General features: G+C 40.9%; 2 protein-coding genes across 3 annotated transcripts in view; one reads left to right on the top strand and one right to left on the bottom strand.

Moving 5' to 3' along the window:
• USH2A (usherin) overlaps positions 1 to 6,322 on the top strand; it is a 387,863-nt gene extending 381,541 nt beyond the window's left edge. Inside the window, exons 70-72 of the mRNA XM_071578650.1 lie at positions 791 to 1,035; positions 3,188 to 3,418; positions 5,688 to 6,322. Coding sequence (XP_071434751.1) covers positions 791 to 1,035; positions 3,188 to 3,418; positions 5,688 to 5,777 — 566 coding nt within the window. The 3' untranslated portion in view covers positions 5,778 to 6,322. The remainder of the gene's footprint in view (positions 1 to 790; positions 1,036 to 3,187; positions 3,419 to 5,687) is intronic.
• Positions 688 to 23,142, bottom strand: part of KCTD3 (potassium channel tetramerization domain containing 3) — a 34,278-nt gene continuing 11,823 nt past the window's right edge. For both annotated transcript variants that reach the window (XM_071578662.1, XM_071578670.1), the window contains exons 9-18: positions 22,227 to 22,417; positions 18,264 to 18,379; positions 14,409 to 14,496; positions 14,161 to 14,277; positions 12,974 to 13,144; positions 11,682 to 11,837; positions 10,036 to 10,132; positions 8,509 to 8,693; positions 8,272 to 8,410; positions 688 to 7,925 (exon numbers count right to left, since the gene is read on the bottom strand). In XM_071578662.1, the coding sequence (XP_071434763.1) occupies positions 7,343 to 7,925; positions 8,272 to 8,410; positions 8,509 to 8,693; positions 10,036 to 10,132; positions 11,682 to 11,837; positions 12,974 to 13,144; positions 14,161 to 14,277; positions 14,409 to 14,496; positions 18,264 to 18,379; positions 22,227 to 22,417 (1,843 nt within the window). In that variant the 3' untranslated portion in view covers positions 688 to 7,342. The remainder of the gene's footprint in view (positions 7,926 to 8,271; positions 8,411 to 8,508; positions 8,694 to 10,035; positions 10,133 to 11,681; positions 11,838 to 12,973; positions 13,145 to 14,160; positions 14,278 to 14,408; positions 14,497 to 18,263; positions 18,380 to 22,226; positions 22,418 to 23,142) is intronic.

Below are 23,142 nucleotides of genomic sequence, written 5' to 3'. Positions count from 1 at the left end.
GCTGTAAACTCATTATAGAATGTTTCCACTTGCTCTACATCCATCACCTTGAACACTCTGCTCCTTTGTTCTTTTGATTGCTGCTTGCACCCATAGTCTCCTACAAACTCAATCAGCACTGTAGGCAACTTGTAGAGGAGGCTTCCAAGCAAAGGTGATGGAAATTCCTTAGCCAAGAGTCTGGAAGTGCATGTAGGATGGCAAATAACCAGGAAATCCTCTTGGGAGATTTCTTATGCTAGTGTTGTGTATGAGCAAAGCCAATCAAGTTGACTTTTTTTCTACCAGGTGTGGGGGGGAAGGAGTAAGATGTTTCATGTTGCTTGCTTTTTGTTAATGTATCACTTATTTCAGTTCAGTCTTTCCTCCCTCTCTTTTGTTAATTGCACAGGCCTCTCACTACACAGTTCTGGAGAGAATGTCCTCTGCCTGTACTGTTCTGAAATTACCATAGTCATTTCCACTCTTCAAGGTTACTTGGAGAGTCTTTTTTTTCTCATATTCCACCTCCACCACCTCCTTTCAGAAGAGCTGCTGATGGCAGTGGTGATTTCCAGCCTAAGAAGCAATGCCAGAACTTTAAGCAGGGTCTCTTGAGAGCAGTAAGATTTTTATTACAGCCTGCTAGCATATTGAACCATTATGCCACCTTGAACATAAGTGCAAATAACCACATGACGACAAAATTACTTAAATTTCTGCCTAATTTATTAGCGGGGAAAGGGATAGCATATTGTTAAATGCTTTCTGAAATAACATTCCCTTTCTCCCCTACTCCCTTTTTTTACAGGTCTGATCTTGACAACACCTGGAGAGAAGGACAAAGCAGAGTCCAAACGTGCAAAATTCTACAACGAGTTGTGGTTTGCAGTGCTGATGGTAGTTCTAGGTTTGATCCTCTTGGCTATTCTTCTCTCCTTAATTCTTCAAAGGAAGGTCAAAAAGCAACCCTATGCACGAGACAGGCCTCCTTTGGTTCCACTCCAGAAAAGAACATCACCTATGAGTGTGTATTCATCAGGTGAAACCCATCCGGTACGTTTGGCAAAACACAATGTTGTGTACACATGATGATGTACTTCTATCCGCCCTCCCCCTCCCAAACACACATACACAAGACTTTTAATTCCTCCTTCTGCTATTTTTTTTCACACTTGGTTACCAAATGGAGGCTATCCAGTGTAGGAAAAGGAATGTCTGGTTCTATGTGGGCACTGAGAGCCAGAATACAGGTGCTTAGTCCAAACAGAGCCCTAAGGCACCTGGTTTTCAGGCCCTGAAATGCTTCTGATGCCTAAGACAAACTTTGAATCTGGAGTCACAGAAAAAGAAAAGCCACTGCTGTCCCCTCATGTTAGCTGACATCTGCAATAGAGCTGAGAAGTCCTTGGCATGCTGAGAAGGTAGGTGATAAAATGTGCTTTTCATTGTTCCCAACTGCCTGCTGTGGATGGCTAACCAAGATCAATCTGACAGTCTTTATCTAGTATCCATGAGATGTGCCTGCAAAAAGCAGGACTCGGGGAGAGGCTCTGTTTTTTGTTAGTATCCATCCACCACCCAGGTGGACTGCTCTAGGACAAGCTGCATGCCAGGAAGGTTTGGAGTAGAGAGCAATTAGGGAAAAAGTGAGGGAACTTCACAAAATGCAATGTGTGCATCTGTGCACGTAGATCCATGGTGGTACCACCAGAGACATGGGAGGACTGCTGGGGAGTGATAAAGAGGAAGGCTTTGTGTAATTTTTATCATGACAAGTTATAATTCTGAAAAAGAATGCATAAAAACCATGTTCCATTGTATAACAGAGTAGTAGTGCTATCCCACCCCTCCAGGAAAAGCAAACCAAAAGAAATATGGCAACTGTTACGAGACAGAGAATGGCAACAGCCGTGCCTTCTATTGCCATGCTTTTTCCTATGCACAGGCTGTGAGATGATTCTTCTTGTCACTTCTCAGCTTCTTTTTCCTGTGAGCACCATCAAGCAGGATCGTGACTCCTGCATCCTTCACGCATTCTGTTCCTTCTTGTCTCGGTGCCAAGATGCTGCATCTGTGCCTCAAACAAGAAGCTCTTGAAAACAATGGGATTTCCAGTGTGCCCCTTCTCCTGGCAAAGGCTAAGAGCATAAGAAACTTCTTTTTTTTTGTCTCATGGCTTTGATTCCTTTTCCTCTACAGTCTGTCATGTTGTGTTGTTCCTCTTGACTTTAAAATGTCTTTGCTGTTGCATGCCTGCACAAATCTCTTTCACATTCCTTTATTTTCTTTTCTTGTTTTTCCCTTTTCTTTTTCCAGAAGCTCATGGACTTAATAGGAAGGACGATTCCACAGTGTATCAGTTAAAGGACTTACTCTGAAAAATTAGGACAGAGCTACTATGGAGTGGCAAAGTCACTTGTTTTACAATTGTTAGTAAGGTCATGTGGCACGCAATGCTGGCTGCCCATGCAGTACTTGACCACTTAAATAGTGCCTGGTCTTTGCCAGTTCCCCTACTCCCCCACATCCTACTACATTGCTCTCCCTTACAGAGCTGCAGCTAATTCACGCCCTTTGTAAGGTACACTTGCATTGCACCCTGCCATGCCCTAAATGCTTTTCCTCCCTCTCTTTAATCTCAGTTTGAGACTATTGCTGACACATCCAATTCATCAAGCAGTGTCACTCTCAAAAGATACACAATGCACTTTGAGGTAGAGTCATTAGCTTGCAGAGTTGCAAGATGTGTGATGTGTTCAGACCCAACAAGCATGTACAAAAGCATCTGACACTGCATGTTTCTCCTGGTGTAAATGTTTTTTTTCCCTGGTCATGATAACTGAAAAAGTCTGCTAACATCCCCTTGCTGTGCAAGTTGGGCTGTCATTCTGGTAGTGAAAAATCTTCAGATCTGCTTGTTGGTGGCTACTTTAAAAAGAAAAAAACAAAACTAGGAAGAAGGAAAAAAATCAGGGAAAGTCCTGGTTTACAGTGTTGGTTTCTGGGTTGCTTTGTTGTTGTTTTGCTTGGGTTTTTTCATTATGATTGTCCACAGTGAGGAAAGGTCTATTTTTTTCCTTCTGTTTATAACTGCATGGTTTTTGAAGCATGGTTTTCTCTGTTCTCTTCTATACCTGCTTTGTTTTATTCTGATAAAGTAATACCATACCCTTTTTTTATTCATTACTCTGTGTCTTCCTCATAGGGACTAGCAGATACAAAAATTCCAGGATCTGGTTCTCCCATGAGCAACCGTAGTGTCCGTATAGCACCTGGGGGAAGGAGACTAAGCCAAAGCCAGCTAAGTCACACATATTCCCAAGCCTCCCTCCATCGCAGTGTCAGCCAGCTGCTCGACCTCTATGACAAGAAGACTTTTGAAGAATCACCTTGGGATGCCATTCTTCGCAAACATCGCACGCCTGGTCGTGGCTTGGTAAGGACTCCTGCTTCTCTGTGATGCTGTTGTGCATCGCCTGACAGAGATTTGTCTGTTTTTAGAATCATGAGACTGTTTAAATATCAAAAGTTGCTGGAGATACAGTCAAAAGGCTTAGGTCATGGCCAGAGGTTATATCCTTCAAGTCTACTGGTCTTTCCTGGAGGCTCAGGTGATCACACACTGCTTTTACAGGATTTGAGGGGTCAGCGCACATCTGTCTGTGGTTTCCACTGAACTATTAACTCCATGGTCTATCTCCATGAATATGTACTTGGAAGAATTCCCTTCTATTTGGTCAACTCATAGGCTTTTCTTTCTATACATTTCAGCAAATGTACATGTGTGAGGTGGGATGTCTTGACATTTTTCACACATGTAGCGCCAGAGGCAGGTGTTTGTGTTCTTGGGAGCTCTTGTTCTGTCAGCAGGCACTCAGTTGCTGACAAGACCTGCTCTGTGTACTCTGCTCAATGATAATTCAGCAATCATGTGAATGCTGAGGGTCTTCAGGCATGTGTGACAAATGACTTCAAACTGCCCACATGCGACTAGAATGAGGTTGGGGGTGCAGGCAGAGTATCTCTCTTTTAATATAGAAGAGGACAGGACTAGCCAGTGCCAGCAATAGGCATCTGAACACACATATACAAGAAATTATGACTCACTAGGAACCAGGCTTTTTAAATTCCACTTCCCTCCACTTGTTGCCCTCAGCCCCGTTTCCACTGCCCTCTGACCCATGTGAGAAGCGGTGCAGGGGTCAGTGAGACATGAGTGTTTGCTCCCTGAAAAAGCTGAATAATAATGTTCCTAAAAAGGAGCCAGAATGGGGTTGAAGGGCCTGTGAAGTAGTAACAAAGTTAGATGGAGTGTGCAGTTAGTGAGTGGATCTTGTTCAAAACACAAAGTGAACTGGAAAAGGATTGGCACACAAATCCAAGCAGCTTCCTTGGGCTTTTACCTTCAGTACATCGAACAGCTGGAAGGGCTGGAACATATAGCCATACCACAGTACAGGGGCGTTGGTACTATCACTGCTATAACAGCAGGACCAAGGCAGCCCGTAAGTCTTAAGAAAGAAGGTAGTGATAACTTAGCTCTAGGCAAACCCGCTGTGGGTATAGGTTAAATTTCAGCCTGCACTCTGCAGCTCATGGACTTCCCAATTTACTGGTATCATGACTCAGCCTTGCCCTTTTCTCAGAGCTATCACATCCTTGTGATTTAATTCCTTGGGGACTAACAACTCATCCAAGGTGTACCCCTGTATGATCTCATTAACCAAAACCCAGCTTCCTGCTGCTGAGAGAGGAAGCTCTTGCTCTATCCGCTTATTCTGAGCTGACATCATGATTTGGTTTAGCTTGCAAACTCCACCACATGTATGTTAGAACAGGTTTAAAAATACTGCAGTGTGTTTCAGAGGTGGCAGGAGCAGAACAAAAACTTTCTCTCTCTTGTGGTGGGAAACAACCCTGACTGCATTAGCTCAGCTGCTTTATCAAATCAACAGCTATACATAGAGCTGGGCTCTCCTGTCCACCCTCTGTACATTTCTTCACATTGCCCTGAACCCAAGTCTCTGCTCTTGTGTTGCTCAGGTATTCTCTTGCAAACAAACCTCCTACGATGTTTTTCACTCAGTTATCTTTATTTCACTCAGCTTAGGAAGAGGTACAAGCTTCATTTACCCCTTTGTCCAGCTTGCCAACCAACTGTACTGAATGGCAGTACCCCAGGACACCTATCTGCAGTAACACTGCTGGTGTTCTCTTTGTGCCATGGATAGTTTATTTCTGTCCTGCTTTCAACTATTTCCCTGGCTTAATGCATTAGAAAGAGTGCAGTTGGAAGAGACTCAGACCCTCCCTTGGAAGCTTGAAGAACAAAACCTTACCTAAATCATGTGATGGGGTTGTTACCCAAAACAAAAATATAAACAGGTATTTTTGTCTTTTCATATCTCCCAAATTCCTCAGTACAATATAACAAGCACTATTTTATTTACCATTTGTTAGATATGCAATTGATTGTACTGTTTTTTTTAACTAATTGCTTACTATGAAAATCTAATTGGTTTGGATTCAGGTGCTTGAATGCTTTAGGTTCTTACCTCATACTGGGAGAAAAACCAAAACATTAGAAATGCATTTATTTATCTATTTCAGAACCATTTCTAGGTGGTAGGAGGAAAGAGAAATGAAGGAATCACCTTTAGCCTGATACAGCTTAGGCTGACGTGCTTGTTCTTTCTCCCTAACAGTATGTAGATGAAGATGATCTTGTCAATGTCATCAAAGGCTTCAGCACCGTCACGAAGGAGCACACAACATTCACTGACACCCACCTCTGAAGAACAAAATCACCTTTTCTAGAGTGGGTAACTTGCCAAAAGCAGCCTGCATGGCCCTTGGGGGCAGGGAGAGGGCTGCTGTTTCCCCACCCCATGCACTGGAGTTAAAAGATAGAACTGTTTTCTGGGAGGGAAGGTGGGGGGTAAGTGGGCCTTTTTTTCACCATCTCTTTCACTGTATAGTAAAAACTGTGTGTTAGCACTGACACCTCAAAAAGGTAAGAGAACAGTTTGAAAATCCCTAAGTCATACATTAGTAAAAGACTGTGAAGGTAGAGGCGCTCATTTTTGTCTCTCATCCAGCTTTCACAGTTGAGGATGGTTGTAGGGGTAGGGCAGGGAGGGACAGGGGGCAGCATGTTTAGTAAGGAAATGTCTTTTATGTGTCCAAAAACCAGCATGTGGCTAAAATGGGCCTGCATGGCAGGATAGCCATGTTTTCTCAAAGCTCCACCACAAAATTGTGTTCATGCACAGATGAATAAACAACAAAGAAGGAATTCTTATGAAGTTACTTTAACTTTTGTGTTCTCTCGCTCCCTCTTCCCCGCCCTCTCTGCTCAAGTTAAAAAAAAACCAACCAAAACAAGCCATTAATTAATGCTTAACTCCAAGCATGTTTTTTCAGAGGTAGAACCTCTTAAGACACTCCCTATTGAACACTTGCTGTCACATCCTTCCTTTCTGCTCATGTATTACTAAACTACAGGCAATAAAACTTGCTCACCATCCAAGGTAAACTAGGAGTAAACAGCAAGCAGCTAGTGCAACACAGGTAGGAAATATCATGTCAAGGCACTTGTAATTAAGAATTATTACACCATGACAGTAAACCTACTCCCATATTCATCTCTGGCTTTTCCCAGAGAAAGTGACAAGGAAGCCCTCAAGAGACTGCAAGTTCTGTGTGTTCTGTCAAGCATATTTTTATGCATTCTCTCAGTCACAGTCAGCAAAACCCATCATCAGATACTGCATATTTTCAGAAAGCACAAGCAACACTCCTCTGGCTATTTATTTGGACTAAGAGGCAAAATAATATGCCATTTTCAATAGCTTCCTCCTTAACCTGCACATAACATTTCAGATATCAGACAGCAGCATACAGAGCAATGTTCCCATTCATAAAACAGGACTACAGAGGCAGCCCTGTGAATTAGGCAAAATCTATCCAAGACAGCAGCAGCTCTGCAGAAGTAACATGTGGCTGCACCTAAAGGACATCCACCACTCAGCAACCAAGTTTTCCTTTAGCACCCTCCCTTCCCCCCCAAACAAAAATAATCACAACATATCACATGCCTGACCACATTTACGCAAGAATGCACAACATTATTTTGGACCAAGTACCGTACTACATTTTTGGAGCATTACATACAGCCACACGTTGATGTGGACGACCCTTCAAAAGGTTTGGCAGCAGCCAGGTACTCTCTCATAACCTTACAATTTTTATTCTGGTTGAGAACAAAATCCCATTCAAGAAAAAGCCCACAACAATTTAACATTATGCCTGCTACCAGCCAGAGGGCAGCTGCACCTCATTTTTGCCACATGTTACATTTTCACAAGCCATAGTCTTGGCAGGATGAGTCATTCTTCCGGTGACGTGGTGAAGCAGCTGTCTTTGTAGGTGATGGAGAAGCTGCACCAGGTAATTCAGGACCACCTTCAGCAAGGACTGGTGCAGAGGCCAGGAGAGGCACTTTCTTCCTTCCCAGGAAACCAGCTCCTTCAAATCCCATTTTCTTTTTGCTTTCTGCTTTGGCTTCACTCTCCTCTTCTGGTCCTCTTCTTTTGAGATCCAGAGAACTCTCTGGCACACGATGAACCTCTGTACTGCAACACCCACCTGCATCTGTCATGCCTGTGCCTCGCACTTCAAGTGCTGTTGATAGGACTGCCTTCCTGTCAGCTGCATTGCCCTCAGCTGTTGCCTTCCTGGCCTCTGTCTGGCTTGAATTTCCATTTGCAGCAGCTGCCTTTTCTGTTGGGCTTTTGCTGGGTAAGTTAAAAGCCTGGAAGTCCCGGTAACTGTGAAAGCTCTCTGTCCGCCTTGCTCTTGCCAAGAGGGGGCTTTCTCTGTATGGCCTCACAGAACCGTATGTGGCAGTTTCATGGATTGTTTCATGGTGCTGCAATTGGAGGCTTCAAAAATATAAACAACCAAGGACAAGAAGAGCAGATGTTAGGCTGAGAATAGCAGCCAGTTCTTCTGAACACCCTTGCTCCCGCCCACCACTGCCACTCCCACTACAACAGCAATACACTTATGACAGCCTCCACACAAGGACTTCCAGATTCTCATAGGATACTTCAATCTGCACACATACAAACCAACAGAAATCAAGGAATATGTGTCCATAGTTCAAGCCACTTAGGGCATGAATTCAGGAGGGCTCAGCTACAGCATTCAAGTCACCAAACCCCTCTTTGCCTACCTGAAAAGTAAAACCTTTGGTGTCTGCAGCTTGTGCCACCCTTGGCAACTCACCTGGAGTTAGATTCCCGAAGACGGTTTGGCTGAACGACTGAGGTGGCAGGACTGATGTTGGGTGTGGCACAGCGAGATGTACTCAAGTCACACTGGTCAAGCAACTTGAGCAGCTCTTCCTCTGTGGGGCCACCAATATCTGAAAGAGACAGATCTTAGAGGCCAAGTCCATTTACTTAGGCATACGTGAGGACATGAAAAAGAACTACATCACAGTCCTGGAATAAAACAACTTACCTTTGTCTTCACTCTTATTAACCATGTCCATAGCTGTGGTCAGGTCCCACATCTGGATGCTGCCATTTGAATGCCCAGTGAAGAGGTAGCGGCGTGGCCGGGAGCCCATTCTGCTGGATCCTTCACATTCTCGCACAGTAAATGATGAGATCGTAGTGCAGTCAACTGCCTGGATCTCACAGATCCTTCAGGAAGAGAAACCCCAAGTTACCAAAACAACGGCATCTGGAAGTTTGGACAGTACAGTCAGTACTGGTTCAATTTTCTGAGAAGGCACTGAACTTGCCATCCTCCTGATGGAATTCCTTCTCCTGTGTGATCGGCACACTGCTCACTGCAGACAGTACCTCCCCACCCCCAGTCCATCTGCAGTCCTACTGCTTGTTTATTAGGCAACTCCTAAATGTTCTACGTCCATTTTCAGTTTGCAATGATTAGAAACCTAAGGCTCTCACAAGAATGACAAGAACCAGTCCCTTCATATGCTAGACATTCTAGGAAAGTAACCTGCAGAAACAGCACATTTAACCATATAAAAGATACCCAAAAAAGCCCAAAAATTATAAATCCAATGTTATCTATAAAGATAACTTTTGTCTTATCACAACTGCAATCTCACGCCAGATCTCCATCGCTTTTTTCCCCTTTATTTTAGAAGTTCATGGGGACTGAGGAAAGGAGAAGGACTGGCAAAAACTAAGCTGCTCATACTCAACGTAATTTGTTTTACTGACCCCTTGTACTGAATTTTTTACCTAAGCAGTGCCAAAAAAACTCATAGTGTTGAGGCATTAATATTTTCAATCAGATTTAAAGTTATTGGGCAAGAGATGCAAAAATGAAGCAGCATAGAACTGATATGCACTAACTTTTCTGATCTCTTGCCACTTTCTGAGCCTAACAGGAAGAAAAGCAGCTGTGGTTATTTGGCTATTATTTTTTACTATGTTGGCAGCAATGTAGTATAATATTATGAAGCCAAATCTAAGAAAATTATTGTATAGCTGATCTAGAAGACAGTGTCTCTGTTTTAAGGGTCCTAATATCTTCAAAGCCAAGGGCAAAGGAAGAAATTGCTTCCGTGTCTACCTTTGTGAGCAGCACAATCCCTCCCACCAGCAACTTCAAACTTGGTTTTGAAATTTAACATTAGCATAGTATCATGGTTAAGAGTCACATATTCTGTAGAGGCACAGAACTGTTTGTTTTGTGAGCTCATCAGGGTGAAGCGAATCTCTGCTATCCCTATTAGATACCTCTGTTTTTCAAAAAGCCATTTGGCTTTGAGGTTGTAATAGATCATTAAGTATAGTTCTGTTACTAACACACAAACTAGAGTTCAGCAAGAGCTGTCATGCATATTAGAAGCTTGCTTTGTGCGACTACATGCACTTAGCATGGAGTAGGGAGACCCCACCACCTCAGCAGTCCTACTCCTTTCCCACTTAAATTAGCATGAAGGAGGAAGATCCTGCCACCTGAACAGTCCTGCTCCTTTCCCATTTAAAACCCTCAACACAGACATACCTTTTCCCAGTTGAAGACAGCCTTACAAACAGCTTATTAGTGATGGGAACAACTTTTTGGATAAACACCTGTTGATCATCACGTTCACCAAAGGGTCCTAGAGAAAAATGAAGAAAGATTACTTGTTTGTTTCAATTCCCCCATCAGCTTCCCCATACAGTCCTGAAGACCCAGACTCAAATCAGTATGACCACTGCAATTTTAAAGCATCAGGGCAAGGGAACAGAGGATAACCAATAGCTAGCAAAAGCCATCCAATGCTTAGCAGTCTCTGCAGATCCAAATCCTATTTTGTTGTTCTAAGGAACATGCATTCTTAAGTTTGCTGTGTGTTCCTGGAGGAATTACTATGTCAGTACAAACCCTACATTAGGTTTCTATAATAACAGTAAGTACTTTGTTATTTTACAGCTCCCAGATGTCTAAAGGCTTAATCAGATTTCTTGCCATAGTACTGACCCCACCCTGTGATGACAGGACATCCTATTAATCAAAGGTTCATTTGCAAGGCTCAGACCACTAGAGAACAGAGTACCTGTCTACCCCTATTTACCAACAGCATTCCTTCAGTACCTTGATAGAGCAATGTGCTAGCACCATTTGCCTCTACAGCTGCAAGACTTCAGTAAACTTTGTCTCAGTTTAAGTCATTTAAGAATTTTTTCTGTGTATTGTTTAACCCTGACTGAACAGTGAACTGGAATTTGCAGTAGACCCAATCTTTGCTATGCTCTGTCTGCTTTAATACAGTCTCCTGTGCTTTCACTCAGTCTCTACTTAAACCAAAATTGAAATGCTACATCAGTTTGCTCAAGGAGGAGGTATAGTATGTGTGTTCCAAAGTAGTTTTGTCCCTTTTTCTCTCATTCAGAGTAAGTCCTTTAAGTGTACTCACTCTCTACAGCCTAATAGTACTCCCTGCTGAATCTTACACATCCCTGTCGTTTTTTTCAAGAGGACAGGATGTTATGGGTTTAGCTAGGCCTAAATTTAGGATTTGATTTGTAAAGCAGGCCTTAGATTATCAGCTGACTCGAGCTGGGTCAGGCCAGTTGACAGCTGATGTTTACTGGCCAGTGGTATCCGTACCATATTCTGACAGCATCTCAAATATAAAAGCAGATGTAGGAGGGGCTTAGTTCAGTTCCTTCATGGCTGTCGTGCTCGGTGGATGTGCTCTGTGCTGCTCTGCTGATAAGGCCCAGCACCACCTCACCCTATGTTATCTACAGGAAAGTCAAATGTTTAGTCTTCTCTCTGCTTGGGTCTGTCCCTTGGGGGATTGAGTTTTCTTGGGAGATTTGTAGCTAGAATGGTGGGATTTGTGTTCAATGGGGAGGCGAAGGAATTATTTGTTATATCTAACTTGTGTAGGTGCATTTTATATTGTAGTTTTCTTTTAATTTTCTCTTTTCTGTATAAATATATAAACCTGTTTTAAGGGGGTTTTCCCTCCCTTTTCTCAGTGGGGGGAGGAAGGCAGATTCTCTATTAGGCAGCTGGCATTTTGCCAGCTCAACCCAACACACAGGAGTGTATAAGAGTTTACACCCATCAGATGACTTGAATGTTACAAAGATCTTTCAAACCTTTTTGAGACTAGTGAACACACAGGCACAGCACAGCACAATCAAGAGACATCCTACCAATATCATTTCCAGAACAGTAGCTGCCATGACTCTCTGCTTCCTCCAGGGATAAGATTTTGAATGATGCAAGAGGTGTTGAGCCTGGCTGAGTTGAAATCATGCCCCGGAACCGAGTCACAGTCCATGTCCGTACATGGTTGTTATCAGCACAAACTAGAAAGGAAAAGATGTCCATTTATAAGGGATAAGGGATGACAAAATTGCTGAAATAGATTTCTCCCATGATTATCTACATGATAGTTTTTCAAAATTGAGCAATCAAGCAGAATTTAGTAAATGTGAGGTTACAAAGCATCCCCAGACAAGTCTAAAAATCATTGCTGACATTCTGTTTTTATTAGTTTTGTCTCTTTCCTCACATATTTAAGGAACAAACCTAGACAGGTGAAACACAACACTAAGGTCTGACTGAGTCAGCACCAGTAGCCTAGAGCACCCTTCAATCCTCTGTGTGCAGACACTAGGACATGTCATGAGAGCAGCCTAGCAGCAGAACCCTCCTTACACAATAGCCCTCTTCGATTTCATTCATCAGTTACTCACTTTTGTTCACACAAATGTGCCCCTTCCCAGCACTGAGAGTTTAGCAGCAAGTTGCAGGGGAACAGATGACTTCTGTGTTGTTTATCTGCAGTATAATTGGATACCAAGTTTCCTGTTCCTTTTGGTTTTTTTAAACAATAGGATAGCAGCAAATAACATTCTCTGCCATGCCCTGGCTGCTGGTTCTGGGTGAGAGATTCTTACAGATGAAGAACTGACCCTCTCCTGAGCATACGATAGGACAAACAGGATAGCACAAAAAACACTAGGAGACTGCTGAGGAAACAAACAGAGACAGCCCTTTGAAGTCGCAGAAAGGCTTTTTCTAGGGCCCAGGAGGAGATAGTGCACATTTTGCTGCAGCCCAGGAAGCTCCTAAAAGACTGTTAGAAGATGACAAGCACTAAAGGACCTGCCCACAACAATAAGACTTGACAGGGATACATTTGTTTACAAACCCTTTTATCTCCATGAATGGCAAACTTGGAATAAGACAGAAATGAAAGCGTGAGTTGTTCCAGTATCTGGTCAAATAAAACCTAGGCCTTTGAACTGGTAAGGCCTTACAAGAATGCTTCCTTTAAGAAAGAAGATCCAAGCCATTCTAGCCCTTTCCCTGCATCCAAATCTATTTAGCTCATTTCTAATACATGTGGGAACAGTGCAAGTTATAAAGCAACACATACAAATACTTCATTGCTCAAGTGGAGGGGAGAAGTGTCAATACAAATCTGTACACAGATTACCTGACACAAGGTGTTTCTCTGAGAGCATGATCTTCGTAACAGGACTTCGATGAACTGTGAAGGTCTGAAAGAGCTGAGGTCCAGACCCAACTGTTTCAGGGTGCTGTACAATCACCCTCACTGCTCCAGAGCTGGTGCCATATGCAATCTCTATCCAATTGCCACTTACACCTAAAGCAAGCAAAACCACAGTTGTTCCTCCAGGAATTAAAGTTTGTCTTACTGAAAGCCAGGGAAAAAGGCAGTAAAAAACAGTATTTCCAAACTTCCACAGTAAGAAAAATATGTTTTTAAAACATTGTTTACTCATTATTTTTCCATGAACAGGGAGGTCATTTTGCCATTAAAACAGCCCAAGGTTTGTTCAATTTCATACTACACTGTTCAACACTGTCTTAGAGCCTTCTTTCTCATTCTCTCCTCCCTCATGGAAGTGAAAGAAGAAATGCATAGAGTCATATGATAGATATTTGGGCACTCCTTACAGTGATATGGTCAATATGTGCTATATAATGTTTATTTTTCTGCCTTAATAATAGGCAAATGGCAAAGCAGAGCAGAACAGAAAGGACGACAGTTAAAAAAGTCACTTTAGTATCAATATAGCTATGAGTAGCCACTTTCTCCCAGTTCAGGGTTTTTGAGTTTTACTTTGCTTTGGGTTTTTGTTGTTGTTGCTCTTGGGTTTTTTTAATTTAAAAAATAGCTGCATCATTATTAAAAAAAAAGCTGTTATAGACACAATAGCTAAGTATCATCCAGCTGCACAGGGAAATGTTTCTTAGTATATTGGTTATAAGGTTAGACACAACAGCAAGGTTGACACCCCCCCCCCCCCCCACTTTCCTCCAGTTCACTACAAACTATTTCAGTCAAAACAGTTCATAATCCAAGTGCCTATGCTGTGCAAAAGGCTTAAAACCAGCCTTTTGTATATTATGCACAAGCATTAGTATATACATACATGTACCTATTTATACAGATATTCAGGTGTAAGGGGAAACAGCTATGCCTAGCCTTCATCATTCATTTGAAGACGATTAAATGAAGAAAAATTCCTTGTTTATGTCAAAGGATTCATTGTGTGCTTTAGTCCCGCTATTCAACAACAGAAAAAGTCCATTTAGAAAAAAGAAAAGCACATTTGTAACAGACTATCAGTGAAGAGACAGCAATAAAATACTGACTTGTTTTAGGTGTGAGGTAGACACTGAGAGCTGTTATAGCATCATTGGAGGGATCATGGTACAATTCTGTCACGAGAAGATCATTGTCTTTCATTCGCAGTGGGAATTTCTGCATGTCTGTGGAGAAGACATTTATTACTTTGATTAGACAGAGTTGTTCTGATGCAACTTAAATCAATTAAAGATTTTAAGAAAAAAAGCTGCTCAGTACCACCTCATTTTTATTCCACCCTGCTCCCACTTCTTACCTATATAGTAGATAGAACCATTGTTACAGCCCAGCAGCAGAAAAGACCCAGCAGTATCATAGCTTGTAATAGGAACAACATCCTGAACCTAGTGCAAATATAACAGAAAACAAAATCAAATCAAGAATTCAGGTTGCTTTCTCAGTTTTCAGACATTCTTGGTATATTTTGTTGAACAACACTTGAGTTTGGCACTGGACTGAAGCTGTTGTACACACACTCACACATACAATGGCATTCTGAAAGTACTGCTGGTAGATCATATTCCTCTACCAAACTGGATCTTGAGTCATGGAGTTGAGCAGACACATGCAGACAAGTTAGCACAATTGCCCTGGAAGATCCTTTAGCATAAGCACAAAGCTTAGAGTGCTGCAGCTAAACCACATCTTCAAAAGTGGATTTTTTTTCTATAAGCAAAGTGAGTGTATTTCACACTTTCTGTCCTATCCCTTCTTTCCTTTCTGACAAGTCCTTAAGAGATTGTTGGACCAAGCAACTAGATATTGCCTCTCTACACCTTCCTCTATCCCCAGTTTTGTGTCCCTCTGCCAAACTCTATGGAGATCTCTGCCTCTAACAGATGAAGAGAAAAAAAATACTTGTTCCTTTGCAATTTCTCACTTACAATACACAACCACACCAAGTAAACTGGAAGGCAGATCTGTCATATTCTACTTACTGGTCTACAACCTAAGGTGAGGGATTACAAGTACCCTTTCTTTGCCCTCCAGGATTAAAAGGAGTGCTTATTCCCCCAAGTGGGACAGAGATCTTAAGCAAAGAAAAAGTTAAGCTCATCCTAGGTAAGATCTCCTATTTCAAGCAATTATTTTTTGCTTCAGCCCCAAGGAAGAAAAAGCCAAAAGCCATTTTAAGCAGAGCACTCAAACATGCACAGAATCATGGCATTTTTCCTGCACTCCATATGTTTCAGTAAGCTCATTTAATGACACTGAATACTAATTCATGGGCATTTCAGCCCAAGTTCTCATTTCTCTCTGACCAGCAGCATCCTTCCAATTGCTTCAGAGACTTGCAAAATCATTTGCAAAATATCTACAATGATTCTGTCAGATAAAAGCAAAACAAAACAAGCAAAGAAACTTCCCCACATCCCAAAGAGTTAGGACTCTAAAACAGAAGCCATTCCTAAGGATGTTTTGTAAGCCCCCAAAACATATTCTAAACCTATCTTACAGCCTTACAAAAAAAGGCTGCAACATATTTTCCAGAGGATGGAGGTGTGGGGGACAGGGAAGAGGCACTTTCCCTCCTTTCTTTGTATATAGAACTACACCTCTCTTACTTATGTCCACCCATAATTCAGCACATATCCAATGCTACAAATAAACTATTCTTAGAAATCACTTGTATTTTCCCTATATAACTGATGATTGAATGACCTGAACGAGGATCCTTGCCAAAAAGACTGAACTGTTTTTCTTGATCTCAAAGTTTCTACACAGTGCTTTTTCAGATACAGTTGTTTAATACCCTACCCACCCCACAGTCAAATTCATACTGTACCTAATTAAATTTGGCATCTAAAGATCTGGGTCACAGAACTTTGTTTCAGGAGATTTTTGTTCCCTCCCAGACTAATTTAAAGCAATACTGCAAGAGCAGAAAGGCACGAAACTCGAGTCTCAGCATCTAAGTTGATGGATCAAGGAGCCACATAGTCTCTGGTTCATAGATCAAAGGTATATACAGAAGCTCAGCCACCTGCAAAAAGTTTATAAAACTAGTGAAGGTAGACGCAACCCATCAACCGATACACCACTTGTCACCTTGTAGAAGGCATAACAACTGCAAGGAAAGGTCTGAGCAAGAGGATCCACAATGCTGCAAACAGCAGAGATTGACAGTGTCAGAAAGATCATAGAAAATAAGGAGAATCCTTCCTTCTGCAGCACAGATAGGGACACCAGAAGCAACTCAGCAGTTGCATCTGCCAAAATGTGAACTTTCATTAAAAAACAGAGCGGTAAAGCATGGATAGTGAGAATCCTCACTTTGCAAGGTAAGATTTTCTGTCATGTTCTGGTGCCGTGTTACCTCTTATTCTGGAACACTAAATATTCTGCTTCCTTTAAGCACTCCTTTGCTAGGAATTTCATTACTGATGCATCTAGTGCCCACAACCTCCTCCTCCTTGATGGATGCAACTGAAAAGCTGCCAAAGGAACAAGGACTGGGGAAACCACCTCCGTAGTCTGCTCAAATCTCCAAGATGGGAAGAAGATGCAAGACCCAACCAAATGCAGAGATCAGAGTTGTATCTTTAGGGTATACTACATCAAATACAGAAAAAACCATGTAAGGAAGGATAGCTTTGCACAAATTAAGCTTCCTTAAAGTAGAACTTAGAAAGACATCAGCCTGAAAGGAAACCAAGTTCTTGCTCCAAAATGGGGCATCAGCACACTCTGTTCCACAAAGCCTCTCTCACTGAAGCAAGTATGATTACATCCTGAGTCCAGAGCTATAGGCAACTCATGGAACACACCAAATAGCACATATTCTCATTAGGAATTTTAAGATCAACCCTGTCTCTTTAAGTCTTCATGGGGTTCTTAAGAAAAATGTGTTCTAAAGGGAGATGAAGATCTATAGGAAGATGTTTGGGGTTCTTTTTCTTACTTACAAAAGAGCCTGGAGTACAGAAAGCACCTTGACACAGTTTTGTTTCTTTTGTTGCTTTGGTTTTGTGGGGTTTTTTTTGTTAGTTTGTTGTTGGCTGGGGTTTGTTGTTTTGGGTTTTTTTTGTTAAAGGAAGCTACTCTTATTCTCTTGAAAAAAGCATTAGAAAGTCAAAACACTTTTTAGGACATTTAGGACATTGGCATATAAGCCTTTCAAAGATTTTCTACTCTTCAGTAAAAAAAATATAAGGAATAGTGAGTCAAACTGAGGAACTATTAATGCGATCAGCAAGATTTCTGCAGCTCCCCCTGGAAACAAAGATGATGAACGGGAGATAAGTTTTTATTCCTTATGACTTGCTCCTTTAGAAAATATTGTTTAACACCAACTTATCACATAGCATTAAGTAGTCTCAACACAAGATTTTGCAAGGCATCAATAGAACTTTAAATAATGTTTTGTTTAACTGAAGGCCATACTAACATGTTTGTCTCTGCTGCAGAAGCATTGTTATCCCATACTTGTTATCTGTGTTATTTGTTACCAGTAGTGTCACTTAAGGGTTGAACCAGAACTTAGTGAACAGTGCAGCAGCCTCAGGTAATTTCTGTCTCTTGAGAGCTGCAAGACTTTTGAGGGATTTTTATTGCATTCAGGTTTTGTGCCACAAAGATGTACACCCATCTGTGTGTTACAAACTTAGTTATTTGAGTGCTCAACTGTTTTCAGACTCATACAGATTCCAAGAATCTCTCCATTTAATATGCATTCTGACAACAGGAATAAAAAGAGTCTCCTATTGTAAAGCAGCTCTTGAGATCCCCAGATACCAGACTGCCTTCTTGGTTTTTATCTTCTTTCAGATGGTGCAGAAATTGCTGTCACACATTCCCCACATTTTTTCCTGTGGTCCTACTGCACTTTTACAAAGTTAGTAATCCATAAGTAAGTCTAAATATGCACACACTTGACATCCTTTCATTTGAAAGCCTAAAAAGCATGCTTGGTGGCACCACCAACCAATTCAACATTCTCCTCACAGGCACAATACTCAAGATACCCAGATGATAAACTCCGTAACACAAGTCAGGGCTGAAAAACTTATGACAAGGATTTCCCACGTGTTTTTAGATTCTTTAATTCTATTTTTAGTAGAAAGATATACCAACTTAAAAAAAGTGGTGCAGAAAATTGAATTGAACACACCTGCCAATGCTGAGTCACAGCGTTCCATACTCCCACTTTCCCTGTATGGCTTGTAGCCACCAGCTGGTTGCCAATGAAGAAGAGAGCATCTACAGGAACTCCAAGACTGAACACTCCTACAAAAAATGAAGAGTCTATGAAGCTCATCTAAAATCAGGAGAAAAAACAGTAACAATGGAATCGCTCCATTATTGTCATGTTGCATTTATTAGAGTACAAGTAAAGAACAGCCAACACTGGGCCTGCAGCATGCCAGGTGAAGTACCATTCAAGCAGAAAAGCGGGTTCCATTAAATTAAATGGCAGTGTGATGTCACCTCTGCTAATACCAGCATTATTTGGGAAGGAGAAAGGAAGCAGGAAGCGGTAGAAGAGCCCACAGGAAATTATGCAACCGTTATTTTTCTACAGCCATTGAGTTCTCAAATGGCTTTAAAATAAATAAAAATCATTACAGTAAGCAGGAACTTTTGTTGTTGTTTGTGGTTGCTGGTTTTTAGCTGTGACTATCAAGTGTCATTTAAGAAGCAATAACTTAATAGTGTTTGCCGGACACAAAAATTTGTGCCATACTAGTTTGCAATTAATTACCTCTTAAAGTATTACAAGTTTTCAATCCTCCTTTTTTTTTTAAGTCAAATCAAACTGACATATTCTGAAAAAGTATTTGAGAAACTAAATATGGTTACAAAAGACATATTTATCCTTTTTCTTGGGAAAAGACTGAATATGATCTTATTTGAATACATTCTAATTTCTCTTTTAGCAGAAATACTTGAACTCAGAAAAATAATCAGCCTGCAAAACTCTACTTCTTTCTTTTTCTTTTAGTTTGGTTGCAGTCCACAAGCAGAGAGTACAGGGTAACAGGCTATAAAAACTTAAAGCTATATAGGGAGGCAGTTTCACCAATCATCACACTCAAATTTGGAAGATCAAACTTACCAGCAAATGCTACCCTTCCAAGTAAAGGAAATTGGCACCAAGAACATTTCACTTAATAAAAATCAAAACAGAGCAGAATATGACAGGCATTGATGACCATGGTTATAGCTGACCTTAACATTTGAGGCCATTCAGAAAATTGATCCTTCAGAGCTTCCTAGTCTTATCATAGATCCAACATGAATAATTTTAACTGCACTGCAAACTTGGATAGCATACTACATTTTGTACTTCTTATTGTCCAAGTATTTAAAAGCTCCAGGAAACTAAGAAGGTCTGAGATAATTTCCAAATTTGCTAGCTATGAAGTCCAGTGGACTGATTCTGTAATTAACTTGGTTTGTAAATAATTGCAGGCTATGTTTTTTCTGCCTGGTAAGTAAAAAAGTACTGGGGATAAATTACAACACTACCAGCTGTCAAGCTTCACTCACAAGCTTACTATTCCATACTGCTCATTCTACGTACTTATATTACTCCTCAATAATATACCTTAACTGCAGCAGATAGATGTTGTCAAAACAGAGTACCCAATAGCTGGAAAATTTCCTAACATTGCTTTGAACAAATTAAAATGAACAGAGGGCCAAGAATCAGCCCTCTGTTACACTCCAAGAAGAAATCTCAGGAAGCTCAATATATATTTATGTTTTAATTACGATGCTAAACTGTTTTCCAGTGCACAGTGCAATCATTCAATGCAGATAAGATTCAGCAGTACAGGGCACATGAAAAAGGCAATAATAAAAAAATCCACAGACACAACTAGAATTGATTACTCCAGAGAAGGATGGGGTTCAAGGAAATCAAGGAAGACAGCTTGAATGGTCTGGAGGAATTTGAAGTGTCAGTCCTGCTTAGGCTCAACAATCTTGAGACCTGTCCACAGGGGAGACAACACTATATGTAATGACAAGCTCTTGTCCTAAGGGTCCCTCTCAGTAAAATACTGCTTACAGCAGCAACCCAGCAGCAGTGTCTTATGTAAGTAATATTGAAAGGAAGGGGAGCACTCTGGGAGAGCTCTGTCACAGAGATGGCAGCCCACACAATTTTCTGAGGATGGTGTCACCAGGCTCCAGCAACTGTTTGGAACAAGTAGTTTCTTTTGCAAGATGATAGCAACGTACTGTATCTCTAATACAAAGCAGAACTGCAAGCATTTCCCTTTACAAGGAAACAAATCAACTATATTCGAGTTGCTACTATTAAACACAAGCATATTATAGGTTTTTTAAACAAATCAGCATGACCTATTTATTATCCAAAAGAAGAACAGTACATTTTGGCCAATGTTAGTCTGACTGAAGATTCTATCCTGTAGGCACTTTCTCTCTGTTCCTCCCCTCCTCCTGCCCCAAGTGGCAATTCCTTTGTTTCACAGTTGTCACTTCAATGCAGTACAGCCTGGTTAGCAAGAAGTGCTTCCTTCAGTTTTGTTGCCATGTTCAGTCATAGTCTGAGCTATCAGAACATTATGATACTGGCGTATTTTAGAGTTTTTATTTGAAATAAAAGTCCACTTATGGGTTTTGTGTCTCTTTGTACTTAATTTCCAAAAATTCAATACACTGCTTCCCATATCTGAGTGCAAATCCCAGGGTAACACAATCAGCTAACTGAAACCAGAAAACGCAGGAGGAATGTAATAGGACAGTGATAAAGAAATGCCTATTACTGAAGTACAGCTGTTAAGCCAGCTCTTCCCTGCCTTTAAGATTTGGTCAAGGGGAACATAAGGCTTCTCAAGTACAATAATTACTCCCTGCGTTTATTTAAATAGAGATATTTCCTATTCAACTGTTAGACACACCTTTTATATACCTTTTTTTTAAATACAATGGAAGATCCTTTTCCATTTGCTGACCATGAATATATATAAGGTCTCTGTAAGTCACAAGTAAAAAAGCAGTACAGAGCTGAATTATCTCATGCCAGATCTTTGCCTTTCCGCATCGTGAAATCTATTTAGTGTTTCCACTCATTCAAGCGTGAAAAAAAAGCAAAAGCCATTAACAAAGCTAGAAATTGCTTGAGAATCTCTCAAGTACACTCCTCCTTTAAAGGCACATGGATCAAACTTGAATTTGGTAATTTTGACTTTAATTAATGACCACATTAATTCTCATGGCTTCAACTATGGAGATGTATCTACTAACCAATTAACTCAGCATTAAGTTTCAGAGAGAAGTGATGACATAAGGAAACTGCTATCATACTTTGTTAGCAATATCCTCTGCCAGTGGAAACAGACGTTACTGGTGTAATAGTGGTTACTCAAACACTAGAGATTAGGCTGTTCCAAATACCGTTCCCTTCACCACCTCCCAAATCTGCCTTGTATTTGAACAAGTCACTCAGACAAGCCAGCAGATCAGCACCAAGGAGTATTTACTACTGAAAATGTCTTGTTGCCGTTTCTAAAACCTCGCAAGGTGCACAACCAGTAATTCCTGTATGCTTAACAGAGTGTGCTTTTTTCCTACCAAGACACCCGAGTTATAAAATAAAGAAATTCTTATTTTCCAAACTCTATTTATAAAACCACATTTGACAGAGAACCAAAATCTTTTCATCATCTCATGTAAAAATACGGCTTTAATAACACAAAGGGAAGAAAAGAGCAGAATGTCTTTGCATCTGTAGTTTTCCGAATCAGAAAATTAGTTCCTTTGTGCTATGGTCTAGATTCAAATGCAAGTCCAGAGAAAAGTTTTAACTCTTTAATTTGAATCTTCACATAAAACCCTCAAACTGACTAGTCAGTATTAGTTAGTATCTGTTCAGTAAACAGACTGCTCTTTTATTCCCCATCCTTTTGATTTTGAGAAAGGATTCCTGGTGCAGAACAGAAGAAGGTTAATACATTCTAACAGATTGCTGCACTAAAGTTTGTTTTGTCAATGTGTGCAAGTGAATAGTGAACACTACAGATCACACATACCTGAAAATAAGGTCTCAGACTTCTTTCTGGCTAAACACACACATAAGAAAAAAATCCAGGTAATTAATAGTTACCAATTTCACTGCCACTTCCACCATCTTGAATGCTCCACAAGATTATGCTACTCTCCGAGGCAACTGCAACCATCTTGTCCTTGTCTCCATGAGGTCCTCCAACCACCTTGGCATTGAGAGCCACTCGCTCAATTGTCCAGTCCAGATAAGGACTGGTGAACACCTGCTGCCACCCAGATGACTCTTTGATCCTGGAAGGCAAAAGAAGACAACATGGAGCAGATGTCAGAGATTCAGAAAAACACAGTTTTCAGAGACTGAGAAACAGGCAACCCAGTCTGACCGTGAACCAATGTGGGTGATTCAGCCTTACAAGGCTAAGCCACAAACCTTCAAATTCCAATTAAGAATTATAGTCTACAAGAGCTGCATTTTTGTCCTTTAAAGTCTGAAACTGCATATTATTTCAATGTTTTGCAGATACTACTGGAGCCCTGTGCTGGGTTCTTTCCTCATATAAGCACATCTGATACAGAAGTTGTAAGATGAAGCCCAAAGCCTGGGATAGATAAATGCAAGATAACGAGGTTCAGCATAAGGTTTTAGAAGAAATCTCGATTAATCTCCTTATATATCATGCAAATTTGCTTTCAGCATAAAACTATGCTCTATAGTCACATTTTCTGTTTATGGTATATTGTAAACAGAAAATACTGAATTCACTAAAAGCTTGATTTTCAGAGAATCATTTGCCTGTGCATTTAAAAAACTTTTATGATGTCAGCACAATCTATCTGACTTAATTTCGGGCAATAACTTAGATACTATGCAATGGAGCTAAAGCAGACTAAATCTCAGCAGTCAAATCATATAAATGTTAAAATGGAAAGCAGAAACATATCTAGTATTTTTTACTATTGTTGCCATTAATTCACTGCAGCATTGCATCCTGCCTGGAGCTGAAGCACCACAGATC

The sequence above is a fragment of the Pithys albifrons genome, chromosome 2 (assembly GCF_047495875.1).
Source record: "Pithys albifrons albifrons isolate INPA30051 chromosome 2, PitAlb_v1, whole genome shotgun sequence".
Lineage (NCBI taxonomy): Eukaryota > Metazoa > Chordata > Aves > Passeriformes > Thamnophilidae > Pithys > Pithys albifrons.
The sequence above is the reverse complement of the archived record's forward strand: the minus strand, read 5'-3'. Positions and strand labels throughout refer to the sequence as shown.